This window comes from Somniosus microcephalus, unplaced genomic scaffold, assembly GCF_052327205.1.
Source record: "Somniosus microcephalus isolate GS21.2 unplaced genomic scaffold, FLI_Smic_1.0 unresolved_chr1, whole genome shotgun sequence".
Lineage (NCBI taxonomy): Eukaryota > Metazoa > Chordata > Chondrichthyes > Squaliformes > Somniosidae > Somniosus > Somniosus microcephalus.
The window spans coordinates 150,116,175-150,134,033 of NW_028225179.1; the positions used below are offsets into that span (position 1 = coordinate 150,116,175).

Sequence of the window (17,859 nt, forward strand, 5' to 3'; positions counted from 1 at the left end):
CACTTAACCCTCTGCACTGCAGGATTCCAATTGTAAACTTTAAAATGATTAGATTAACCGCTTTCTTCTCCTCCCCCTGTAAGATATTAAAGTTCCAATTTGTGCATTCACAGTGTAGATGTAAAGATATCTTGGATGTGGTTCATATGCATCTATTGTGAACACACCTGTTGGTGTTCTCTGGATTATATATAGTGGATATGCAATGCTGTGGTGTGAAATGTCAAATCAATTTTTTTTCAACTCGAGTCAAAACTAATAGCTAGTACCTTCCAGGTTCAGATATCAAGTTTCCACAGTTTTTAATGATTTATAATTTTGGCAAATTCTGGTGCCCTATATTCAAGAAAGAAAGACTTGCATTTCTATAGCTCCTTTCATGTCTGCAGGACATCCAAAGTACTTTACAGCCAATTAAGTATTTTTGAAGTGTAGTAACTGTTGTAATGTAGGAAATGTGGCTGCAAAGATTGCGCACAGCAAGCTCCCACAAACAGCAATGAGACAAATGACCAGATAATCTGCCTTTTAGTGATATTTGAGGGGTAAATATGGGCCAGGACACTAGGCAGAACTCCCTGGCTCCTATTCAGAATAGTGCCACAGAATATTTTACGTCCACCTGAAATGGCAGGCAGGGGAAATGTGTCTCAAAATAGTCATGGAATCGGCAAAGAACAATTGCACATGTGGCTCACTGCTTTCTCACTGCTTGCATGCAAGAGAGTGTGCTTCCTGCCTTTAAGTGTTGGTTTGTCTGCTGTGCAGAACGTATGTTCTACGGTCATCACCATTGTGTCAGTAATCTGGTTAGTGCCACAGTTCAAATCTCTTGTCTGGTAACCAATTGTCTTTGTTAAAGTTAATTTAGCACTGTAGAAAGAATCAGTGAGTAAAATGGCAGGGGCTTCCAGCTGGTAAAGGGCCCAGTGTGGAACTGAGCCAAGCAGACCAGGGCAATCCCAGGTTCAAACACCCCCCTCCCCCGGAATGGCAGTAGGGATGCTACAATTGGCCTTAATGCTCTTGGGCTAGAGACTGATTGCTGCTGATTGCTATCCAGTGACCTGCCGCCCCGCCCCGCCCCCCCCCCCCCCCATGCTCCCGACATTACGACTTTGAGAGAGAATTGCACGCAGCAATCCAGTCTCAATGTTGGGACCATTGTGGATTAAGATTTCCACTGTTGTGCTTTGTAGAGCAAATTCATATTGTAATTTTGTAACAAATAGCATGCAGAGGGAATCTCCTGCCTCCCCTCCCTTCCCACCACCGCCTCCCCTCCCTTACCACCACCCCCCTCCTCCAAGTTTACTAATTTACCACAGAACAGACCAGGTCTTGCTTGGCGATCACAGTCAATGTAACTGAATATTTGAACCAGGCTGGGACCAGTGTCCTAGCGAATCGAATAACTAGGACTTTAAACTAAATAGTGGGGGGGAGGGATATGCTGAGCGGAAATTTAAAAAGTCAAAGAAAAATGAGAAGGTAAAAGTGCAGGGTACTGATAGGGATAATGATAACCAGAGTGTGACAGGAAGGGACAGAGCCTATACACATAAGAGTGCATCAGAAAGAGGGGTCAGAGTAGGGAAAAATGATAAAAAGACAACATTAAAAGCTCTATCTGAATGCACACAGCATTCGTAACAAGATAGATGAGTTAACAGCACAAATAGAAATAAATGGGTATGATCTGATGGCAATTACAGAGACGTGGTTGCAAGGTGACCAAGGCTGGGAACTGAATATTCAGGGGTATTTGCCATTTCGTAAGGATAGGCAGAAAGGAAAAGGCGGTGGTGTAGCTCTGTTAATAAGGGATGAGATCAGTGCAGTCATGAGAAATGATATTGGCCTAGAAGATCAAGATGTAGAATCCATTTGGGTGGAGATAAGAAATAATAAGGCTATGGGCCCTGACAACATTCCGGCAATAGTACTGAAGACTTGTGCTCCAGAACTAGCTGCACCCCTAGCCAAGCTGTTCCAGTACAGCTACAACACTGGCATCTACCCAGCAATGTGGAAAATTGCCCAAGTATGTCCTGTCTACAAAAAGCAGGACAAATCCGACCCGGCCAATTACCGTCCCATCAGTCTACTCTCAATCATCAGCAAAGTGATGGAAGGTGTCGTCGACAGTGCTATCAAGCGGCACTTACTCAGCAATAACCTGCTAACTGACGCCCAGTTTGGGTTCCGCCAGGGCCACTCTGCTCCTGATCTCATTACAGCCTTGGTCCAAACATGGACAAAAGAGCTGAACTCGAGGTGAGGTGAGAGTGACTGCCCTTGACATCAAGGCAGCATTTGATCGAGTGTGGCATCAAGGAGCCCTAGCAAAACTGAAGTCAATGGGAATCGAGGGGAAAACTCTCCATTGGTTGGAATCATACCTAGCACAAAGGAAGTTGGCTGTGGTTGTTGGTCATTCATCTCAATCACATGACATCACTGCAGGAGTTCCTCAGGGCAGTGTCCTAGGCCCAACCATCTTCAGCTGTTTCATCAATGACCTTCCCTCCATCATATGGTCAGAAGTGGGGATGTTCGTTGATTGCACACGGTTCAGCACCATTCGAGACTCGTCAGATACTGACGCAGTCCGTGTCCATGTGCAGCAAGACCTGGACAACATTCAGACTTGGGCTGACAAGTGGCAAGTAACATTTGCACCACACAAGTGCCAGGCAATGACCATCTCCAACAAGCGAGACTCTAACCATCTCCCCTTGACATTCAATGGCATTACCATCGCTGAATCCCCCACTATCAACCTCCTGGGGGTTACCATTGATCAGAAACTGAACTGGACCAGCCATATAAATACTGTGGCTACAAGAGCAGGCCAGAGGCTGGGAATTCTGCGGCGAGTGTCTCTCCTCCTGACTTCCCAAAGCCTTTCCACCATCTACAAGGCACAAGTCAGGAGTGTGATGGAATACTCTCCACTTGCCTGGATGAGTGCAGCTCCAACAACACTGAAGAAGCTCGACACCATTCAGGATAAAGCAGCCCGCTTGATTGGCACTCCATCCACCACCTTCAACATTCACTCCCTCCACCACCAGCGCACTGTGGCTGCAGTGTGTACCATCTACAAGATGCACTGCAGCAACTCGCCAAAGCTCCTTCAACAGCACCTTCCAAACCCGTGACCTCTACCACTTAGCAGGACAAGGGCAGCAGACGCATGGGAACATCACCACCTACAAGTTCCCCTCCAAGCCACACACCATCCTGACTTGGACCTGTATCGCCGTTCCTTCACTGTCGCTGGGCCAAAATCCTGGAACTCCCTTCCTAACAGCATTGTGGGTGTACCTACACCATATGGACTGGAGCGGTTCAAGAAGGCGGCTCACCACCATCTTCTCGAGGGCAATTAGGGATGGGCACTAAATGCAGGCCTAGCCAGCCAGCGATGCCCACATCCCATCAATGAATAAAGAAAAATAAGTCACTGGTGGGAGTGGTCTACAGGCCCCCAAACAATAGCCACACTGTAGGACAGAGTATAAATCAAGAAATAATCGAGGCTTGTAAGAAAGCTACGGCTATAATCATGGGAGATTTTAATCTACATAGTGATTGGACAAAGCAAATTGGCAAAGGTAGACTTGAGGAAGAGTTCTTGGCGTGTATACAGGATGGTGTTGTGGAACCATCCAGGGAGAGGGCTGTTTTAGATTTGGTAATGTGTAACGAGACTGGATTAATTAATGATCTCAAAGTGAAGGAACCTCTTGGGAAGAGTGATCATAGCATGGTAGCATTTCAAATTCAGTTTGAGGGTGAGAAAGCTAGGTCTCAAACTAGTGTCCTGAATTTAAACAAAGGAAATTACAAAGGTATGAAGGCAGACCTGGTTAAAGTGGACTAGGAAAATATATTGCAGGGTAAGACTGTAGAAAAGCAGTGGCAAACATTTAAGGAGATATTTCATAACTCTCTCAGCAAAGATATATTCCATTGAGAAAGAAAGACTAAGAGGAATTAACCATCCGTGGCTAACTAAGGAAGTAAAGCATGGTATCAAATTGAAAACAAAAGCATACAATGTTGCGAAGAATATTGTGGTGTATGTGCCTTTAAGAGCCCCCTGTGTACTGTAATGCCGGTAATGGCCACTTGGGCTATATAAGCCTGTATATTGTCTTGTATCTGTTAGTTCACCTCCAGACTTTGTTCAGTAAACACCTGTGAAACCTACTCCTGCCTTCCGTGTCTCTATTAACACACGGATACAACAGCGGTGACGAAGTGGAAACGGACTTACCTGCAATTCGGCAGCACCTCAAGAAGATCGATTCCTCAGATGAAAGTCAAAGAAAAGCAAAAAAAAAAAAAAACTGGTTTCACCAGCTAGCCGAGCTGGTGGCAGGTACTGCAATAATCCTTCCTGGGCGGCGGGCTGGGGCTCCATCGGCTGGCTCTGCAGCGGGGCCGAGCGGCGGAGGCAAACACAGACAGAGGGGGGGAGCACTCGGGAGACGGCCGGCGCTGCAAAGCAGGTTGGCGTTTGGACAAGCAGAGGGAGGGAAAAGTCCCAGAGAGTCCGGCGGGAACGAGTCTCCACCTGTAAATAAAAACCGCGGAAAACTGCGTTGTCAGCAGCGGCGGGAAAGCGCGGGAGGCGCCATTTTTTTTCCCCAAGATGCCTAAGGCTGGCAATATTAATGCTTTCGATAACGATAGAGAATTGGACCACGTGGAAAGAGTGGAGAAATATTGCACAGCGAATGAAATAAAGGATGATAAGGCATCGGTACTTCTAAATCTAATGGGCGCAAGGACATACGGGCTGTTACGAAACTTAATCACTCCAGCCAAACCGATGGACAAGAATTTTAAGGAGATTGTTGATACCCTACACTGCCAATTCAGGACAGGACTGGCAGATTCTCAGACAAATTCGTCTGCGGTCTCCTAAGTGAAGGAACACAAAAAAAGCTACTTTCTGAGAAAGATTTGACACTGGACAAGGCTTTCAGTGTGGCTGTATCATACGAAGCAGCAGCAGGAGGAGCTGCAAAGATACAGCAAAAGCCACAGGACTTCGGCACCCATGAAATGACACGGGGTTTCGAGAGATGTTATCGCTGCGGCAGATCCACCCATGACCAGAGGGACTGCTGGTTCAAGGACAAAGCATGCAGGCAATGCAGAAAGATGGGACACATTACACGTGTATGCCGATCTGAAAACAAAAAATCCACTGACAGAAAAAAAATCAATAAAGAAAAGTACAGAAAGGTACAAATGATGACGGACAGTAGCTCCGAAGACCAGAAGAGCGATAGCGACTCCGGAAACAAGAGACTAAGCTGTCTCAAATTACATAATGTAATTGCCAAAGAAGATTACCAGACCATTTGGGTTACCCTCACGATAGCGGGGTCCCCAGTTAAAATGGAGCTAGATACAGGATCAGCTCTGACCGTCATAAGTAGACGGGATTACGAGCGGCTATTTCCGCATATACCTTTGAAAGACACACCCATTATCTTGAAAACATATACCGGGCAGAAAGTATACCCCAAAGTGAAAATAAAGGTGCCTGTTGTATACAACGGCAAGGAAATACAGAAGTTGTATTTATACGTTCTGCAAGATGGTGGTCCACCGCTGTTGGGACGTGAATGGATCAGGAAGATACGTTTGGACTGGCACTCCATTCAGGCACTGACGGTGACCAGTAAGAAAAAAAAATGATGATGACATCATACCTGAACGATTAAAAGACATCTTGGCCAACACCAAAGAAGTGTTCCAACAGGAACTAGGAACCTTGAAAGGCGTCACCGCCTCAATAAAGGTGGAAGATGCGGCAATTCCCAAGTTTTTTAAGGCAAGGCCGGTGCCATACGCAATTCGTCCAGCAGTCGAGGCAGAGCTGGAGAATTTGGAAAAGACAGGCGTGTTATCCAAGATAGATTGGAGCAAGTGGGCAACACCCATCGTCCCGGTCATGAAGAAAACGTTAAATAATGATAAATCTGAAGAACAGAGGAAAAATTCGCATCTGTGGGGACTTCAAGGTGACTGTAAACCCAGTCCTTCACACGGTACAGTATCCTCTTCCGAGGATAGAAGATATTTTCGCCTCACTATCCGGAGGGAAACGTTTCACAAAAATTGACTTGGCCCAGGCATATCTACAGATGGAGGTTGAGGAGGCCTCTAAAAAGTATCTCTCAAACACACACAAGGGCCTGCACCAGTACAATCGACTGGTTTTCGGAATAGCATCAGCTCCAGCTATCTGGCAAAGAGTTATGGAACAAGTCCTGCAAGGGATTCCTGGGACTCGATGCTACCTAGACGACATCCTTGTAACAGGAGAAAACGACAACGAACACCTTGCCAATTTGGAGAAGGTACTCACTAGGCTGAGAGAACGGGGCCTACGAGCAAACCGCCCAAGTGTGAATTTTTCCAGAAACAAATATCATATTGTGGCCACATAATTAATGAAGGGTTGCATAAGTCCCCTGAGAAAATTGAAGCGGTCATAAAAGCACCAGCACCTGAAAATGTCTCTCAATTAAGGTTGTTCCTGGGATTGATAAATTACTACCATAAATTTTTACCGAACTTGTCAACTGTTCTGCACCCTCTTAACTAACTGCTACAAACTGGAGTAATTTGGGAATGGAGCGAGGACTGTAAACGTGCCTTCCATAAATGTAAAGGCTTGATCACGTCCAAGGAAGTTTTGGCTCATTACAACCCATCACTGCCAATCAGACTGGCGTGCGATGCATCCCCTTACGGCGTAGGAGCGGTATTATCACATAGATTCCCTGATGGCTCAGAACGGCCGATAGCTTTTGCGTCACGCTCATTGAACTCAGCTGAGCGTAACTATGCCCAGATCGACAGGGAAGCGCTCAGCCTGGTATGGGGAGTGAAGAAATTCAACCATTACCTACATGGACAAAAATTTACCTTGTTGACTGACCATCAACCCCTTGTCTCCATATTCAACCCTAAAAAGGGTGTTCCCATTATGACAGCGCAAAGGCTACAGAGGTGGTCCCTTTTCCTAGGGGCACACCAATATGACATGGAATACAAAGGATCAAAACAGCATGGGAATGCTGACGGTTTATCGCGCCTACCGTTACCAACGGTAGAAGAGGCACCTACATTATACCCAGTGGAGATGTTCCACTCAACCATAGTGGAATGTCTACCAGTAACAAATTCTGCCATTGAAAAGGAAACGAGAAATGACCCGACTCTCACGAGTCTACGATTTAACGGTGAAGGGATGGCCAGCACATGGCGAACCACTGTTGCCAGCATTCTCGCAAAGAAGAGAACAGCTGTCAGTGTGCCGAGGAACCTTGATGTGTGGATACAGAGTGGTGATTCCACCCAAACTCCAGGATAAAGTGCTAAAGGAGCTTCACGAGGGGCATCTGGGTGGGGTGAAAATGAACAACCTAGCCAGAGCGTTTGTGTGGTGGCCAGGTATCGATGGAGACATCGAAGAAATGACCAAGAGCTGCCTAGGATGCCAGAAGGTCCAAAACACCCCTCTACATCCATGGGAGTGGCCCTCATTTCCATGGCAAAGGGTACATATCGACTTTGCTGGTCCATTTATGGACTCAATGTTCTTAATCGCGGTTGATGCACACTCCAAGTGGCCGGAGGTAATAAAGATGTCCTCCACCACCACGGAAAAAACCATCACAGTATTATGGACCATATTTGCCAGGAATGGGCTGCCTGAACAGATCTGTTCTGATAATGGACCGCAATTTGTGTCCGAAGAATTCAGGAAGTTCTTAAAAAAAAAAAAAAAAAAAAAAAAAAAATGGGGTTAAGCACTACACCTCCGCCCCATACCATCCTCCCACCAATGGATTGGCTGAGGTTTGTCCAGACCTTCAAGAAGGCCATAAAGGCCATGGGTAATGAAGACATAAAACTTCAGCATAAGGTAGATAACTTCTTGTTTGCATACAGGAATGCAACACGTGGTTACAAACCAAACTCCCGCCATGATGTTCTTCAATAGAAGCCTAAGATGCCGGCTGGATTTGATCAAGCCAAACATCAGAAGGGACGTGGAGAACCGGCAATTTCAAGGCATGAATGAAAGGCCAACTGGAACCTTCCAGATAGGTCAACAAGTTTTGGCCCGGGACTACCGTACCGAGAAATGGCAGCCTGGAACTATTTGCACACGACTAGGACCGCTGATGTATACCGTGGACATTGGAGAAAGCATAATAAGGCGCCATGCTGACCAGATCATAGAGTCATCCGAAAAGGGACAACCTACACCACAACTCTATACGCCTAATGATGAAGCAGAGATACCCATAGTATCTACCTCCGATCCGGTGATACTGGAACCAGATGAACCCGACACTGGCATTCAAGCCGAATCGACCTTGCCAAAAGAACCTACTACACCACCAGAAACTACTACACCACCGAGGTGTTATCCGGACCGCGTCAGGAAGCCTCCAGAAAGACTGACTTATAATTAATTAACTGCAGCAATGTGTAGATTATTGTTTGTGTAACATGTTAATTAATGATTACTTAAAATATTATGTACTGGTTGTCTAAAAGGGGAGGAATTGTGGTGTATGTGCCTTTAAGAGCCCCTGTGTACTGTAATGCCGGTAATGGCCACTCGGGCTATATAAGCCTGTATATTGTCTTGTATCTGTTAGTTCACCTCCAGGCTTTGTTCGGTAAACACCTGTGAAACCTACTCCTGCCTTCCGTGTCTCTCTTAACACACGGATACAACAAATAGTGAAAGGCCAGAGGATTGGGAAATTTTTAAAAACCAGCAAAGGACGACACAAAAAATAAGAGAGAAGATGGATTCTGAGAGTAAACTAACAAGAAATATAAAAAGACAGCAAGAGCTTCTACAGGTATATAAAAAGGAAGAGGAGTAGCTAAAGTAAACGTTGGTCCCCTAGAGGATGAATCTGTGGAATTAATTCATGGGAAATGGTGGAGACTTTGAACAAATATATTTTGTATTGGTCTTCATGGTAGAAGACACTACAAGCATCCCAATAATGGATAATCAAGGGGCTATTGGGGTGGGAGGGAACTTAAAACAATCACTATCTCTATAGAGAAAGTACTAGGCAAACTAATGGGACTAAAGGTGGACAAGTCCCCTGGACCCAATGGCCTGCATCCTACAATCTTAAAAGAGGAGGCTGCAGAGATAGTGGATGCATTGGTTGTAATCTACCAAAATTCCCTGGATCTGGAGAGGTCCCAGCGGACTGGAAAACTGCAAATGTAACGCCCCTATTTAAGAAAGGAGGGAAACCAAAAGCAGGCAACTAGCAACCAGTTAGCCTAACATCTGTCATTGGGAAAATGCTGGAGTCCATCATTTAAGGAAGTGGTAGCAGGACATTTAGAAAATCATAATATAGTCAAGCAGAGTCAGCAAGGTTTTATAAAAGGGAAATCATGTTTGACAAATTTGCTGGAGTTCTTTGAGGATGTACCGAGCAGGGTGGATAAAGGGGAACCAGTAGATGTCTTGTATTTGGATTTCCAAACGACATTCGATAAGGTGCCACATAAAAGGTCACTGTGCAAGATAAGAGCTCACGGGGTTGGGGGTAATATATTAGCATGGATAGAGGATTGGCTAACTAACAGAAAACAGAGAGTCAGGATAAATGGGTCATTTTCAGGTTGGCAAACTGTAACTACAGGAAACTTTTGATTAACCGGCCGCTAAATAACCGGAACGCTCTAGCCACTGGCAAAATTCAGGAGTCGGTTCAGAACTTTTTTTACTTTGTTACTTTTTTTACTCATTTGTGGCTGTGCAAGCGTGTAGCTGAAGCTGTTGCTAAGCTACAGAGACACTTGCAAGTTGTGCCGATTGTTTTGAAGCTAAGCAACAGGGTTTGTTGCTTTAGATGGAGCTCTGAGCTCCGTATGTTTTAACTATAGCGTTTGGTTATCCGGCATTGTTGATGGACCGGCACCAGGTCGGTCCTGTCCGTGCCAGATACCAGAAAGTTTCCTGTAGTGGGGTGCTGCAGGGATCAGTGCTGGGGCCTCAACTATTTCCAATCTATATTCATGACTTGGATGAAGGGACTGAGTGTAATGTAGTCAAATTTGCTGATGATACAAAGATAGGTGGGAAAGCAAATTGTGTGGAGGACGCAAAGAATCTCCAAAGGGATATAGATAGGCTAAGTGGGCAAAAATCTGGCAGATGGAGTTTAATGTGGGAAAATGCGAGGTTATCCACTTTGGTAGGAAAAATAAAAAAGCAAATTTATTATTTAAATGGAGAGATTACAAAATGCTGTGTACAGAGGGATCTGGGGGTCCTTGTACATGAATCACAAAAAGTTAGCATGCAGGTACAGCAAGTAATTAGGAAGGCAAATGGAATGTTGGCCTTTATTGCAAAGGGAATGGAGTATAAAAGTAGGGAAGTCCTGTTACAACTGTACAGGACATTGGTGAGACCACACCTAGAGTACTGCGTACAGTTTTGGTCTCCTTATTTAAGGAAGGACATGCTTGCATTGGAGGCAGTTCAGAGAAGGTTCACGAGGTTGATTCCAGAGATGAAGGGGTTGTCTTATGAAGGCAGGTTGGGCCTATAGTCATTGGAGTTTCAAAGAATGAGAGGGGATCTTATTGAACCATATAAGATTCTGAAGGGGCTTGACAGGGTAGATGCAGAGAGGATGTTTCCCCTCATGGGGGAATCTAGAACTAGGGGGCATAATTTCAGAATAAGGGGGCACCCTTTTAAATTGGAAATTAGGAGGACTTTCTTCGGAGGGTCATGAATCTTTGGAATTCTCTTCCCCAGAGAGCTGTGGATGCTGGGTCATTTAATATATTTAAGGTGGAGATAGACAGATTTTTGAAAGGTAAGGGAGTCGAAGGTGAAGTGGAGTTGAGGCCAAGATCAGATCAGCCATGATCTTACTGAATGGAGGAGCAGGCTCGAGGGGCCAAATGACCTCCTCCTGCTCCTATATCTTATGTTCTTGAATATCAGGCACTGCGTATAACGGGCGGCCGATCGGATACCACCTTTTTTGCGCCACTACCCGAGACGAATTTCTAGGCTTATATGTCAGCTATCTGGTCCCAAGTGACCCTCTTGCGACCTTGGTGGGTACAGGTTTATCTCACAAAATTACCCGCACCATGGCACAAATCGCCAGTTCACTCTGTACCCGTAACGGTTGCTAATGTGTGCCGTGGCAATGCCATCTTTGTTCAGAAGAAGGTGCTACTCTGAGTCTGAGGTTAGGTATGGTATTAAGGTCGAGTCTGTTGTGTATGTAACCGTTTACCTTTAAGGGAACTATAGAATGTAACCGTTCGCCTTTAAGAGCACTACTTTAGGGTGGCACTATCTATTGGCTCATGTATACTGTAATACCGATAGTGACCACACCAGTATATAAGGGTTGTGATACGTTAACTAGGGCAGAATCGCCCGAGCCTCTGAATAGTAAAGACGTGTTTTATTTTGTTAACAGTGGAGTCTGTGATTATTTATAATACAACCCACAGACTTAACATTGGCGACGAGTCAGGATTCGAACCCTGCGGCAGTTGTTCCACGGCGGCTTCGTCCGAAGACAGGACGTTGAAGAGAGGTTTCAATCCTCACCAGTCTGGAACCGACAGGCTGGAAGCGACAGGCATTAGGACCCTGAAGCCTCCATAACCTCGTGGGTAAGCCGCAGCGTTGGCTGCAAAGACAGGGCCACCGATCGGGAGATAAGGGCGATCGCAATCCCTGATAAGAGCCGCGGTGAAACGCGCGAGCGGGTGAGCCAGAGGCCGGGGGCCGCTTTCAAGTGCGAGGCGCAGCCGGGCCATCGATCGCATCCGCTGATAAGGGCCGCACTCGGGCTGAAAGACAGCGTCGGGGGACGGGTGAAGACCGTCAAGCGTGGGAAAACCGCCATTGAAGTGGGCGGGGAGAGCGAGAAGCGCGGGAAAGCCGCCATTTTTCGCGGGAAAACCGCTGGGGAAGAAGGCAGAAGCGGGAAACCGCCATCTTAGAAAATTAATTAGAATTTTCAGAAACAAGAAATAAGTAAAGCAATACTTGTGGTGTTCTCAAGAAGAGAAGAAAATTAATAATAAGTAAAGAAATACTTGTGCTGTTCTCGGAAAGAGAAGAAGATGCCTAAGCGAGGAAATATTAATGATTTTAATGCTGAAATAGAAGACAGGGCCACGTATGGGGGAACGCATAGGAATATATTGCGTAGCCATATACGCCAAGGCAATAACTTTGTTAATTTCGATGGGAGCAAAAACATACGGGCTCTTGAAACATCTAATAGCACCAGTTAAACCAGTGGACCAGACCTTCGAAGAGATCGTAGCAGTGCTGAAGGATCAAATTACTGCAAGCATTTCCAAATGCTACCGTTGTGGAAAGACAACGCACGACCAGAATCAGTGCTGGTTTAAGAATCAAGAGTGCAGGAAATGTGGCAAACTGGGTCACATCGCGAAGGTATGCAGGTCCAGAAAGAAGACCAACAAACAAAGGAAGCCACCACCACAAGAAAAGTACAACAAGGTGCATCAGGTGGCTGAAAAGAGTTCAGACGAACAAAATTCAGACTCAGACCCAAACAGCCAGGAGTTGGATAGTCTGAGAATCCACAATGTGGGTAAAGTAACTGATCTACAGACGATCTGGGTCACACTAAAAATAGCTGGAGTCCAAGTACGAATGGAGCTGGACACGGGATCAGCTGTATCAGTCATCAACCAAAAGGACTACCACCGACTATTCTCTCACATACCCTTAAGAAATACCAAGTTCGTATTACAGACATACACGGGGCATCGCGTATACCCCATGGGGAAAATAAGAGTCAAGGTGAGAGATAGGGGTAAAGTACACCCAAGAATGAATTTGTACGTACTACCTGAGGGAGGACCACCACTTCTAGGACGGGAGTGGATCAAGAAAATAGACATGGAATGGCACTACCGACAAGCAATGACGAGTGAGGACTCGGTGCAGACAAGCAGCTCAGACTCTGAGCCGGAAGACGATAAGTCCAGCTTATGTATGAAAAACAAGGTTAACATTAACTCACAGACTAAGGTTGGAAAATCGATGGCGTGCATAAAGACAGAGAATTCTGAGTCTGTTCAAGCTACAGACATATGCATTACGGAGGAACACCGGGCTCGAACTCAACGCTATTTCAAAGTACAACAACAATTAGAACAATTAAGTTACCGCCTCGTACAAGAGATGAAAACAATGAAAAAGTTCTATGACACCGAATGGGAGAGTCTGGAAAGACAACAGAACCTACTGGCTCAAGCAGAGAGCGACCATAGAGCCATCGTGACCAATTACCGATCACATCTCCCTGATGATGTTCAGGGGTTAGAATATTTGCATGATCTAGAGATACAGCAGAAGGGCAAATCACGCTACACTGAGGGTTTTGTTCTGCAATTAGAGACGGAGCTAGTGCAGGCAAAGTTAAGAGAAGTTGAATCACAGGGTGCTCTTAAGGAGATGCAGAAACAAATCTTGGACATGGAAAAGAGAAACGCTTCTTTACCTGATGAGAATAATGTGGCCATGTTGCAAGAGGAGCTTATAGGGGCGAAACTGAAAGAAGCTAAGCAAAGGATGTTGGAACTTGAAACGCAGAACCAAATCAGCGGTAATCAGCTATGTCAAGCAGAGAAGGAGTGCAAGGGTCTACATGAGAAGGTGCAATATCTCTCAGCCCAAAATAAGGGACTACTCACTCAGTTAAATGAAAGCAAACGGGAAATGGCTGAGATGGACTGCAAGAATAAAGAAGAGTTGATGGCAGTGAGACTTCGAGAGGCAGATAGCATAGCAGCCTTGGCTGAACTCCAACAGGAAATTGCGAAAGAAACAAATGAAGAGGAATCTTCAGGAAGCCAGGATTTTATTCCAGTTCTTCTCTACGACTCCTTACAAGCAGAGTGCGAGAAGTTGAAAAAACAGTATGAACAGGGCCAGACTACAATTCTGGAGGGGGTTAACTCAGCAACCTCCGAAAAGCTAGTTTCGTTGGAAGTATATGAGCAACTAAAGGTTGAACATGAGCAAGAAGTCCAAAGGCTGCAGGAAATTCTTGAGGAGCTCAGGGCCAAGACAGACTCATCGGTAGAAGTTCCATACATAGATGAGGATGTAGAGGTGAAAGACATGGCAGAACTCATAAAAATATGGAAGGAAGCCCAAGACAAATATGAGGCGGCAATTACCGAGGCTGACCGACTTGAAGAACAGTTTCAACTGGGAATGGGCCCTGAACATGAGCTAGAGAGCATCGAGGCGCAACTTCTCCAAGCACTGGAAGCCAAAGTACAAGAGGAAGAGAAGATGAAAGCATTGGAGAAAATGATGGATGAAATGGAGGAGTACGCTGAATTACGTCCAGGGGAACAGGAGAATGGGGAAACAGCTACTTCAGTAGAAGGATTAAATAGCCTGATAACGAAATCCCTGAAGGAAGGGAAAGGATTGAACGCACAAATGAGGCCAGGAGGGAAGGAAGGGCAGACATCCGAGGAAGAGCAGGATGAATATGATTGCTTGAAGAAGGGTTTTGACCTGTTGAGTGACACCGAATGTTATGAGGATGTGGTCTGCCCAAATTGTGATGGGAACTCCCAAAGTGCTGAAATCCTGAGGAAGCACTTAAGGTCTAAGGAACATAGAGAGTTGGTGGCGCTACAGATGGCAGCCGGGAAAAGAGCTCGGAGAGTTTCAAAAAGGCAGAAAAGAAAAAGAAGAAGCAGAAAATAATAACTGTTTAAAATATTATTACTTCTACTACCTCAGTCCGAACACTACGAAAGGTGCTAAATTTGTAAAAAAAATCCAGGGACATTATCAAGACAGCCAGTGGGTTGTATAAGTCCGCACTGCTGGTTCAACAGGACGAAAGTACAAGCTGTTTATAAAAAATAAAAATAAAAAGGCTATGGAGGATGCTGTCTGGAACGAATTAATACCAGAGACTGAATTTATGAACTGTTCCCACAGAGACTGAACCTGTAAACTGATTCCACTGAGAGTATGTTTGTAAACTGTTATATGACGTTGACTCCATTGAGAGTATATCTGTAAATTGTTATATGACGTTGACTCCATCGAGAGTATATCTGCAAACTGTTTATATAAAGTTGAAGATTGTATGTTTAACGGGATTCTGTAAGTAATAAGCTAGGAAGGGAGGAGTGTTGTGTATGTAACCGTTTACCTTTAAGGGAACTATAGAATGTAACCGTTCGCCTTTAAGAGCACTACTTTAGGGTGGCACTATCTATTGGCTCATGTATACTGTAATACCGATAGTGACCACACCAGTATATAAGGGTTGTGATACGTTAACTAGGGCAGAATCGCCCGAGCCTCTGAATAGTAAAGACGTGTTTTATTTTGTTAACAGTGGAGTCTGTGATTATTTATAATACAACCCACAGACTTAACAGAGTCCATAGCCTGGGAATAGAAAAACTGATGCAGTATACCTAGTGGAAGAGTATGTCATTCTCCAATACTGACATTTTCCAACTTGCTTCATAATTGCCTTCCTTCAGGTGAAACCTGGAGCCCGACCACCTTCCTTGACAACGATGGTTCAAAGATCGACGGCGTGAACTTGGGCGTAATACTGGTCGATGAAGAAAAGGATCTCATTTTTATCATGTACACAATGTGTGCCCACCACTATCATTGTAACGTTTCCAGCACACTCCTGATCGAGAGCTGGGACGATGGTAGGACCTGGAGCCAACCGAGAAACCTGTCCAAAATGATTGGCACCAAGATGTTTGCGCCAGGCCCTGGATCTGGAATCCAGGTGAGCTAAATGGGAGTGGGGAGAGATGCAGAGGTTTTGAATAGTGAATTAGAAGGGGAACTAGCTGATGCAGTGGATAAGCACACTGGGGTAGAGTTTCTGCCTTTTGGGCGCAATCAGGAAATTCACACCCACCATGCGTTTGAAATTGCGCTGGTTCAGTTGCACTTTATTTGCATCATCACAAACTTAAAATCTTCTTCCATGAACCAGTGCAATTGGGTAGCGTACTAGAACGTAATCATTTTTTCTTTCCATTAAAAAGTATTCCTTGATGTATTTAAGAGTGGTAATCTGGTGTTGTTTTATTGATGCAGCTGAAAATGGGTTTATCAGCAAAAATAAACCTTTTAATAAGGGTGTCCTGTCCTCCATCTGTGAGTAAGTTGATTTAAAATCACTGAAGATCATGTAAAAAGCTATACTGAACTATTTACTAGTTCAATGTACACTAGTCAGTTTTTTAGTGAATTAAGTATTTTTTGATGAGAACTTTTCAAACATGCCTACTAGTGTCCGTGCACCTGAGATAATGGTGCAATTTGAAGAGCCTTCCCAAATCAGTGTAATCAGCAGAATCTCGCAATTTCCATCTGGGGGGTTGGAGGGGTGGACACTTTTATGGGTGGGGCTAGATCCAGCCAACTTGAATCTTGAACCAGCGTAAAAGAACACGAAAAACATGAGCATAAGTGATTTTGGGTGTAACTCCCCAATGTTTGCTGCTGGTTCGTCCAATTCCATCCGGATTGCGCTGATATAACTCGTGGAGATGAGCAGAAACTAGACCAGACTGTCTTTTAATGTTGACTGGATTCGAATCTGACACCGAGTGTCTACTAACCATAAAGATCCTAAAATAATCTTGGGGCAGTGTCAACCCAACTCTTAATGGGCACACATTTGTGCAAATTGGCAATAAATTAGTGACTGCACGCCAAGATTATTAAGAGGTCTAGCGCTGGGAATTGAAACTTTGTTACCTCCTCCTTAGTGTGAACAACGGTTAAGAAACATTGGGGAAGAGCAGAGAGAGTTTTTTTACGTTTATACTGTGTGCCAAATGTTTAAAAGCCATCCTTTTCACACTACTGACATCCCTCTACTAATCAGAAAAATTCAACAATTTAAAAGAAATTCTCAAAACCGCTGCAGTGCTCCCTATGGAGAGTGTAAGGGCCTGTTCAACTGGAAGGCAAGTTGAGATGCAACTATAGCCTAGAAATAAATAATAAAACCCCTTGGTTACAATAGCAGACAAAGAAATGTATACATGCGTTGTGTCCATTTACGAATATTGCCAGCAGTAATTGCTCAGCTGTGTTCTTAAAGAATTATAGGATAGAATTTTGTGTTGAGGTAGCACAAAATGGGCCGTTTGGCATCGACTGCTTGTTATACGCCTGGCCCGATAGTCAGTTTCAGTGCAGTCAATAGAATTCAGTATGGGTGGGGCGTATAACAGGTGGCCGATGCCCTACCGCCTGTTTTTCACTACTGCCCAAGGCTAATTTCTACCCCAATAAGCTAAGCTTGCACATCTCTGGAGTTCTGGTCATTTTCTCACGATAGAAAAACTCCTGCCCATAGAAAAAGTACAATCCAAAAAAAGGCCGTTTGATTGCCTGTGGGCATGGAACGATTGAGGAAGATGGGATATTCTGCCTTTTGAGCGACGACCACGGCAAGACCTGGAGGAATGGAGGGAGTCTGAAGGGAATTCCGTACAATCAGCCAAAAAAATCCAAAGACTTCAACCCGGATGAGAACCAGGTAACGACCTCCTTTCAGTTGGCCTGAGTGGCATACGAGGGTTTCTGATAGAATAGGTGAAGTGGACAATATTTTGGGGTGAGAAGGGGTCTATTCATGTGCCTTCCCAGGCAAATTTGACTGTAAAATGCTGACATTTGAGCCCTACAGCAGAGGTTTGAAAACTTGGGCGGACTCGTCGAGGTGATCAGGGGGA

At 45.0% G+C, this 17,859-nt stretch overlaps 1 protein-coding gene across 2 annotated transcripts in view; it reads left to right on the forward strand.

Moving 5' to 3' along the window:
- Window positions 1–17,859, forward strand: part of LOC147096249 (V-type proton ATPase subunit G 2-like) — a 45,500-nt gene that overhangs the window by 9,334 nt on the left and 18,307 nt on the right. For both annotated transcript variants that reach the window (XM_085975093.1, XM_085975092.1), the window contains exons 3-4: window positions 15,628–15,890; window positions 17,481–17,663. In XM_085975093.1, coding sequence (XP_085831219.1) covers window positions 15,628–15,890; window positions 17,481–17,663 — 446 coding nt within the window. The remainder of the gene's footprint in view (window positions 1–15,627; window positions 15,891–17,480; window positions 17,664–17,859) is intronic.